This window comes from Vitis vinifera, chromosome 18 (genome assembly GCF_030704535.1).
Source record: "Vitis vinifera cultivar Pinot Noir 40024 chromosome 18, ASM3070453v1".
In the NCBI taxonomy this organism is placed as follows: Eukaryota; Viridiplantae; Streptophyta; class Magnoliopsida; order Vitales; family Vitaceae; genus Vitis; species Vitis vinifera.
The window spans coordinates 19002859-19013021 of record NC_081822.1 but is presented as its reverse complement, the minus strand read 5'-3'; the positions used below and the strand labels follow the sequence as shown (position 1 = coordinate 19013021).

The 10163-nt window shown below is 35.5% G+C and overlaps 1 protein-coding gene across 1 annotated transcript; it reads right to left on the bottom strand.

Annotated features, from left to right (window-relative positions):
* Positions 1-6932: 6932 nt before the first annotated feature.
* Positions 6933-9538, bottom strand: LOC100266761 (laccase-14). The gene is made up of 6 exons (XM_059734982.1): positions 9402-9538; positions 8940-9091; positions 8604-8848; positions 8343-8471; positions 7292-8233; positions 6933-7162 (listed from the first exon to the last, which is right to left on the bottom strand). Exons 1-6 carry the CDS (start codon positions 9492-9494, stop codon positions 7032-7034), a joined length of 1692 nt encoding a protein of 563 aa, XP_059590965.1. The 5' UTR covers positions 9495-9538; the 3' UTR covers positions 6933-7031.
* Positions 9539-10163: the final 625 nt, after the last annotated feature.

Here is a 10163-nt window from a genome sequence, read left to right as displayed (position 1 = left end):
CCCTTTAATCTAGCATTAATGTGTAGATTTGTGTGGGAATTAGAGAGGAAAGGAGGGAAGAAAAAACACATGAAGAATGAGTGGAATGTTTGGTTTCTTAAGGCTAGATGTGATAGGAGTTTGGGGAAGAGAAGATCCGAGTAGGTCATATGTGGTCTCCCATTTGGGTTTTCTACTAACAAAAGAGCACCACTACAACGACCACTTTCCTGCCCTAATTTATGTTCCATACTTAGGTACATTATTAATTCTCCATCGGGCTTGCAACTGTATTGTTAGTAGTGATGAGAATCAACAAGCATTCAAGGATCCATTACATGTTCTAGTTGGGTCTATTACTAAAGCAAGATCCAAGAAGATCAAAGAAGCACTTAATCGGCTAATTCAAGAGATTTGGGTTGATTCTAATGCAGGACATTCCAAGCTTGGCCCAAATGAAGATAAAGGTGTAATAAATTTAATCCAAGCTATTGAGGGCTAATCTAGCTTGATTGGGTGTGATTTATGGCGTGGATTAATGATTGATTGACTTTCCAGCTCCATATCAGTTAATAGACATTTTTCCTATTCTAGAGCTTCTAATTCCAGGCCAAATCAGCCTTAATTTTAGGCTTTTATTATTTAGAATGTTTTTAAGCTATTTTCTTATTTTGGATCTGCTAATTTCAGACCAAATCAACTTTAATTTAGAGTTTTGATATTTAGTAGGTTTTTTTTCAATCATTACATATAAATAGCATGCACTCATTGTAATGGAGGATGATTGAATAAAAAATTAGAAAATGTGAGGCTTTGCTCTTCTTTTGGTTCTTAAAAAACTGTGAACTTATCAGGGATTCTTCCATGTGGTGTTCAAACTTTATACCTTCGGTTCATGATTCCATTGTAATTATTGGGTCAATGTCTGTTACTTATACTTTTAGTTCACGTTTCACTTATAAACGTTGGGTCAGGGTTCTATCAAAAATCTATATTTTAGCTTTCTTGGGCAATTATTCCAACACTGTTTGTTGGGTCTCAAAGCATGTCGATTGAGGTTCGTATCATTTGGTATCAAAGCACAGGTTCTAAAATCAGTTTTCTATCCCTTTATCTTTTGTTTCCTGTTATCATCCTATCTTGTTCCTTTTGTGTTCTTTATTCCTCATTCTTATTTTGTGATGTGTACTAGGTTAAAATCGTGCACCAAGCTCCAAAAAAAAAAAAAAAGATTTTAGAAAAGAAATAGAAAACAGCAAATATATATATATATATATATATATTGTGTGTGGTTTCAATTCTCTCAAATCAAAATATTATTTTCTTTTGTCATCTTCCTTTGATTTAGTGTTTCTGTCATATTTTCTTGCCATTAGTATTAGTTTAAATACTACAAGTTGAATTTCTTGATCAAGTTTATTAGTTTAAGCAGAATTAAAAAGGGGAAGCTACGAGTGGAAAAAATGCAAAAGAGTGTGAGACTAATATCGAGAAAAAGCCAATTTAAGAGTGAAACACGAGTGTGAGTGATATAATTTGAGTACAAACACGTGAGGGAGTGTTGTGAGGAATTATTTCTAACATTTCTTTGTAGTTTAAAAAATATGTCTTTCAGGGGCGAAACATCAAATAGGGAAGGAGGGGATGAGTCATCCCTCATGTTGTAGGCTATGCAACAACAGTTTGAACACATGAACGTGGTGTTTAATGATATTCGGGATCGGATGTATAGGCAAGACGCTGTTATCGCTTCTTTGAGTGAGAAGCATCCCCAAACAGCCCCTAATGCTATAAGGCAAGGAAGACGTGCGCGCGTTGATGATTTTGATGATTACCATGAGGATGAGTTTGAAGATGAAGAAGATCAAGCTTCATTGAACAATGAGGACAGGTTTGCACCAAGGGGAGAAAGGCGTGGTAGAGGTTTCCGAAGAGATCCAAGATGGCAAGATGGGACTAATAGAAACCTAGGAAACATCAAAATGAAAATACCATCATTCTAAGGGAAAAATGATCCAGAAGTGTACTTGGAGTGGAAGAAGAAGGTGGAGTTCATCTTTGAGTGCCATAACTACTTCGAGGATAAAAAGGTAAAACTAGTTGTGATTGAGTTTACTGACTATGCTATGATAAGGTGGGATCAACCAGTGATGAACAGAAGAAGAAACTATGAGAGGCCTATTGAGACATGGAAGGAAATGAAAGCCACCATGAGGAGGCGGATTGTCCCTGGTCACTACTATAGGGACTTGTATCAGAAATTACAGAGTCTTACTCAAGGCTATAGGAGTGTGGATGACTATAACAAGGAGATGGAAATTGCCATGATTCAGGCTAATGTAGAGGAGGATAGAGAAGCTACTATGACAAGGTTTCTGAATGAGCTGAATCGAGACATTGCCAATGTGGTGGAGTTACAACACTATATGGAGTTTGAGGACATGGTGCACATGGCAATAAAGGTGGAATGACAACTTAAAAGGAAAGAAACTCGGTCATTTCAAAATCCAAGCTCTTCTGCTTCATGGAGGTCAAATGGGAGGAAAGATGAAGGGGTTGTTTTCAAGTCCAAAACTGAGCGACCAAAAAGGAGAGATGAAGCTCCCAATGTCAACAAAGGTAAAAATGAATCCCAAACTCGTAATCGTGATATTAAGTGTTTTCGTTGTTTGGGAGTAGGTCATATAGCTTCACAATGCCCAAATAAGAGGACCATGATCGCATGTGTCGATGGAGAGGTGGAAATTGAAAGTGAGGAAGATGATGACTAGATGCCATCACTAGAGGATGCTTGTGACAATAATGTGAAGTATCCAGTGGAGGGTGAGTCACTTGTGGCTAGGCTTGCTTTAAGTGCCCAAGTTAAAGAGGATGACATGGAACAACAAAGGGAGAATATTTTTCATACTAGATGCCACATCAACAATAAGGTTCAAATTGGAAATAGTACACCCTTAAAGGTCAAACCTTTCACCTGTTCACCAATGCTTTTAGGTCATTTAGAATATGGGGTAATCAGTTAAAGTTTAACGATTTAAAAGGTCACAACCATAGATCACTTGTCACCAAGGTCTTATCGCATGCCCATCCATTGAATGAAAGAAAAGAAACAAAACTAAAAAAAATAAAAATAACAATTAATAACAATCTGGGATTTTATTTCACACACATGATACAATTTTACGAGACATAACTAATTCAACAACATATTTGATTTATTCCTTACACTCGCAATCAAACGGTTGTGAACAAGTCATCTATTTGTAAGAAACTCATAACTTAGATCTTTTATGCAACTCCTAATGTACCTAAGTCATGTACAATGCAAAAGATACAAACAACAATATTCATAAAGTATAATACATGAAATGAGGATAGATAAAAGTGAAACTTGAACATCATTAAATGAATAATGAATTCCATTTTTATTACATCATGTCATGCTTTTAAGGACTCTATCCTAACAATTGATTGAGTCATTATTGATGAAAGTTAGTAGCAATAAGTATTCTTAATAGAGCCATTTGGATTAAGAAAAAGTGTTCTCTTAGGTGATCCTAAGGTGTATTCATGTAAACAATGGTTATAATAGTTCCTTAAGTGGAACTTAACATAAGCTCTTAAAAAGCTAAGATATGTCAATTGAACACATAATGACAAATTTTTAACTCAAGGATAGTAGAGATAGTCTTGAAAGGCTGATAGTTTTCACCTTGTTAAACCATAGACATAAGTTCATAGGAAGACTGAACCCAATGGATAGTAGATCATGGACCTGAGCATTTAGTGTCTCATTGTTATTTACATAGAGTACTAGAGTGCAATTTATTGTATATAGTGGAATGTTGAATCAATTTCACAATTGGATTTTGAGGGAATTAGTATTGTTCTATGGGTTTTAATGGTTCTCATTAGAGCTCATATATCTTGATGACATGGTTCATAAGGGTTGAATTGACTCTAGGTTCACTTTTGTACATAAAAGCATTTTGGTAACTATATAAGGTTACACAAGGGTTAGTGAACAAAGTCTTTGGATTTGGTTAATTGATTAATTAGATGACCTTATTAGGTTAATTAGTCAATTATTACCTAATTTGGACTAGATTAAGTGACCTAAGCCCATGTGGGCTCAAGTCACTTAAGCTTATTTAGCATCCCTATAAATACCCCCTAAGAGTTAGGATTTCCATCACTTTTTCGTCTTCCATCTCCAAGGAAAGAAAGAGACATAGCCTTCATCCTCTCTTCCTCCCCACTAGTTGAGTGTCAAGATTAAAGAAGAGTCATCAAGCAGAAAATCTTAGGTATTCAAGACCTTTGATGACAACGATCTTCATCTTGACCATGTGGAATAGATTTGAGAACATCTAAATCTCAAATATTGTTTTCTATAGCACTTTTTAAATCTTTTTTATGATTAAAAATGTAATTTTCCACTATGCGTAGGATTTGGAAAAGCTTTGGAAGCTTTTGCATGTGCCTAACCTAATTATGGGATAAAAAAAACAAAGAGATCTAGGTTTCCCTACAAATAGAGGCTCAACAAAAGGTTATCACGCTTGAATTTATATAAACCATCATAAAGAGTACCAAAAAAAATGAAATGATTAAGTTTAAACAAATCGAAACATTCATTCCCAAATTTAAAAGAATATCTATTTGAATCAAATCTCAATTAGAAAACTAAATTTTGGGAAACTGAAGGGACATAAAGAGTATGAAAAAGGTCTAAATGATTTATAGTGTCTAAAATTAAATAATAGGTTCCAATGGATTCAATAAGAGCTTTGACTCGATTCCCTATGAAAATAAACTTTTCATTTGGATTTGTGGTCTAGGTCATAAGGAATCCCTGCATCATATTTGAAACATGAGTAGTATAACCAAAATCAATCCACCAAGTATTATAAGGAACTTCAACCAAATTTGTTGGAAACTAAAGCACTAGGCATACCTTTCTTTTCGAACCATGCCTTATATTTTAGACAATCTTTTTGTGGATTTAAGCAAATTACACTTTTATCTTAATGCTCCTTGCTTGCCATTTCCATTCTTCTTTTCAAGTTTCTTTCCAACTCCTTGTTAACTTGTGAGATTACTTAAGTGAATTCCTTGTTTCTTCAGCCTTCCTTCCTCTTGAATAAGCATACTTAAGTTGCAACTCATTTGCATTTCACTTATCCTTAATAGTGTTGTAATTTATTTGTAATGGACCATATTCAAGAGGCAATGAGTTAATGATAAATTGCACAAGGAAATTCTCACTTACTTCCAATCCCAGGGGCCTTAGTTTTGTTACTGTGTTTATCATCTCAATGACATGTTGATGCATGGTACATGAACCATCAAACTTAATGGTGGTCAAAGTACCCATTAATGTACAAAAAAGTGACTTATCGGAAAAATCAAACTGAGAGCGCTCTTCAACAAACTTCATATATTCATTAGTACTTTTAGGAATTATGGACTTGATGTTGTTTGTTATAGTCATTCGCATGAACATTAGGTTTAGTCTATTTGATCTTTCCCAAGCTTTATGGAAAGATCTCTATTCATCACTATTGGAATCAATAATAGCAATTGGTTTCTCAATTTGAAGTGTCAAATCAAGATTCAAAACATTCAGGTGAAACTAAACTTGTTCACACTATTCAAGAAAATTAAGTTCATTAAATGTTACAACAGACAAAACTTGCAAATGAAGAGGAACAGGCATATATACTGCAATAAATATAGTATTCACAAATTAATGCTTTGAGTCACAAACTTAAACACATAGAGAGAGGATTGGTTTATATATATATATATATATATATATATATATATGTATGTATGTATATATACCCATTAATCCACTTTCTATTAAAGTGGACAGTTAGTTCTCAATATTTTCTCAAAGCTAACCAATAAGATTTTAGAAAATATTATTTATTTATTAAATCATAATTGATATAAAAACCTGATGGCACATGGGTTACTTCATCAAAATATGCTTGAAGAAATAGCTGCAAAGGAGCCATTGGAGGATCAAGAAGTATTGCAAAATGCCCCAAGAAGTGGAGTACTTAATTTGAACTTGACTTTGTTATTTTTGCAATGAATCATTAGAAGCATTTTGAATAGGAATTAATAATAGAAATTTTTGTCAATAACTTAAGTGGATGTTGTATCAGAAAACTAATTATGCTTAAGTTATAAATTATTGAGAATCTACTTGGATATAGTAGGGATGACGATAAAAAAACCCATGGGATGGTTTCCCTATAGGGATCTACCTTTAATAGGGGATGGTCATAATCGAGGATGGGTAAATATATTATTATTGTTGTTGTTGTTGCATAATTTTAAAAAATAATAAGTTATATAATAAGTACTGTTTATTATAATTTTATATTTAAAATTAAAAATTAAAAAACCTAATGGGGATTTCATAACCTTGTTTCGCTTAATCTAAAATAGGGAATGAGACGAGGATGTGAAATAAATTTATAGGGGAGATGGGACAAGAAGCCTTCCGTGACCCTGTGCCCCGTTTACATCTCTAAGTTGATAGTCTAATAATTTTATGTGAAATTAGATTTTAATTGGTTAGAGGAAAACTAAGTCAACTGGTTCAACTTGGATATAGTACACCCTTAAAGGTCAAACCTTTCATCTGTGTTCACCAATGCTTTTAGGTCATTTAGAATATGGGGTAATCAGTTAAAGTTTAATGATTTAAAAGGTCACAACCATAGATCACTTGCCACCAAGGTCTTATCGCATGCCCATCCATTGAATGAAAGAAAAGAAACAAAAATAAAAAAATAAAAATAACAATTAATAACAATCTGGGATTTTATTTCACACACATGATACAGTTTTACGAGACATAACTAATTCAACAACATATTTGATTTATTCCTTAAACTCGCAATCAAACGGGTGAATTGATAAAGTCCATAACTAATTATTGTCCGGAATTTTCCATAACAAAAGATATAGCTATAGCCAAACTGCGGCCTAAATAATTTCTTCCATCAAGCCCCACAGGGTCGACCACGAGAAACTCAGCAAGGATTCAAGTAACTAGGTGGTTCCAGCATACTAGTTGATGAAGTGGTTCCATTCTTCACAATTAGAACAGTGTCCATGCCCCAGCTAGCATGTCTTTCCAAATGACAATGCATGAACCATACCCCTAAAATAATAAAATTCCATGAGGGTTAATATATATGTATACTGCACATGCATATATATATATATATATATATATATATATATATAGATATGTATGAGTAGTAACGCATTCATAATTATACACATATACCTGGATTATCAGCTCTGAATCTGATGGCAACCCATCCATTCTTGGGGACTCCAACGGTATTGACTTCAGGCGGATCAACCAAATTGTACCTCGTCGGATCAGTGCTATTGTCGAAGTTGCCAGTACCATTTCCAACCACGTAAAAGCTGTACCCATGCAAATGAATTGGATGATTGTCCGCTGCATTCAGCACATTAGTCCCTTGGAACACTATCTCCACATTAGAATTATAATCCAACACTTTGACTTTAGTCCCCCGTTCTGGAGTCAATAAAGTATCGGGCAAATCGTCCCCTGTGAAATTGAAATAATAAGGTGGCTCATTTGGGAAATCGGTGTCATAAACACCGTTAATACCCTTGTAGTACGCCTGTAACACATCGATTGATGGCTCCACGAAACTTATGTTGTTCAAGCTTGAAGCAAGCCTTGAGCCATCGGGCCCATCACATGAATTGTTTACACATGGCAAAGTGTTCACAGAAATTGTGATATACATATGGGTATCCACAGTTTGTGGAACGTCTACTGGGTAGTCTTCGTTGGCTAGGGATCTAAGGCGCACAGTAAAATTGGCTGCTGCCTCAGTGTCTGTATAATTGGGAAGATTGGGAAGTGGAGGTGTTGATGGGGGAGTGTAGTTTCCATTATATTGCACTATTGCAGTTGTGGTAGTATTATCATATGCCCCTACCACAGCATATGCCCTAGATGCCATATAATAGTAACTAGGAGACTGATCCGCCGTGATGAGGACATCCATTGTTTGTCCTGGGGTTATCATGATATAGCTGGTGTTTATGGGCTTAATGTAAGCCCCATCGGTTCCCACAACAGTCAAGCTATGATTTGCAACCATGAAAAACATTTCCTCGTTCATAATAGCATTGATGATGCGAAGAAGATAAGTTTTTCCATAATCAACCACCATTTTGAATGTCCCTGCAACACATGAATTATATATGTTAACCATTTGTGATTGACTTACATCCTATAAATGATCGTGTCTCTTAGTTCATATGTACCATGCTGAATATATACATTTAATTACCTTCTGTGGAGCAATCGTAAAGATCTCCTGGTTGGCCATTAATGGTGAAAGCATCGGATTGATTGGGTCCTCCACCATTTTGAAGAGCAGTTTCAATGATCTCCATCACGTCTCCTTTAAACCATGATGCTATACAGGCGCAACATGAAATTAAGGAAATCCATAACTAGCAGTAATTAAAAATGAAGATAACTCCAGTTTTTCAAATACCATTTATATTAGTTGCTGTATCTAGAAAATACTAATGAAGAAGATATTTACCTAAAACAATGGGAACTTCGTTCTGAGGTTGAGGAAATGGGTAACCTTTTCCCTGTTCAGGAAGAATAATGAGTGGGCCATGGACAGTGGCACGGGACCAGTCGCTGTGGGCATGCCACCAAAGGGTTCCTTCCTCGTCTGACAAAATGATTTCGTAAGTGAAATTCGCCCCTGGTTTGATTGGGCACTGTGTCACGTAGTTTGGTCCATCAGACCATGGATTCCTTGGTTGCTTCACACCATGCCTGACATTTTTAATACATACATATTTTACAATTCAATGTAATTGGAGAACCTCAATTAATATTGAGAGAATTGGGTAGAAAAGAGTCATACCAGTGAATGGTGACATTGTACTTTCCTTCATTTCGAACATTTACGTTGAATCTCTCTCCTCTGTGCCTATATATAGCTGGCCCTGGAAATTCTCCATTGACAGTCAAGATGTCCTTGGTGCTACACAGCCGAGTGTATGAAGTTTCATTGAGCTGCAAAAAGCTTCCCAATCAAAAGACTAATAAAATAAGATGAAGGTTCAGACTCTACTTTCTGTAGAAATTGAACGTGAATTCATTTTATTATTGTCTATTGTTTGGTCTAGCCTATCTCGAGAACAAGCTTGCAACCCAAAGTGGATACTAATTATAAATGGCAATGGGAAAAGGAACATAATAAAATGCTAACAGTGCACCCTGAAGGGTGCAGTACGGATTGTGACCGGTGACCCAACTTCCCAAAGGAGCTCAGAGCCTCGGGCCATCTGGCTTTGTGGACAACATGGGACGTGTCTATACTTACAACCCAGTAGAAGGTAGTGACATTCTGGCTGGCAATGCAGCGTATGAGCACATTCAATAGCAGAAACACCAAGCTCTTCTTCTTTAACTCCATTTTCTCGGGGTATAGGTAAAGAATGAGACTTCTTTGCCTTCGCTAAACCGGGATATGCTTAGTTTTCCAAGAGGGGGCCCTTTATATAGGCTTTCGAGACTGATTTTAAACGATGAAAAATTAGTTCCCCTCCACCATTCTTTTCACATTTCAATCTCTAGTCAGCTGGCCGCCTTTGGATTAGGATACAGGTAGGACGTACGGGTCTACTGGGGCATCCTATTTGAACTTGGCTAATTTTAAATGGACACGTATACGAACAGTATGAAGAGCTGGCCATGTGGGAGGTAAGACGATTCATAAACGAGTTGAGTTAATGCATGCATAAAATCATTGCATCTTGTTAAATACTGCTATATTTTTTCTTTGAATTTCCACATTGCTTCGTTTGTACATAAAATCATCCTGTTTAGTGTTGTGTTTTTTCTTTGAATTCTCAGGACATTGCTTTGATAGAGTTTTGTTGATCCAATCCGATTTTTAAATGAGAGAATTCCTTTTATTATTCCTAATGCATGCATGGTTTGAAAAAGACGTACATGGTGATAAGTTCAGAAGAAATAATCATTTTTTAAGATAATGAAAATTGTCAAAAATAACCTTCTCATTAGATAATATTATTGCAACAAATTTGGACACGTAAAAGATTCTTGTCGAACCTGAGTTGTC

Coding starts and splice junctions, on each gene's coding strand:
- LOC100266761 (XM_059734982.1), bottom strand. CDS start 9,494: ATGGAGTTAAAGAAGAAGAGCTTGGTGTTTCTGCTATTGAATGTGCTC. Junction 8,849..8,939: donor TACAATGTCACCATTCACTG/GTATGACTCTTT, acceptor TAAAAATGTCAG/GCATGGTGTGAAGCAACCAA. Junction 7,163..7,291: donor ATTCAGAGCTGATAATCCAG/GTATATGTGTAT, acceptor TTATTATTTTAG/GGGTATGGTTCATGCATTGT.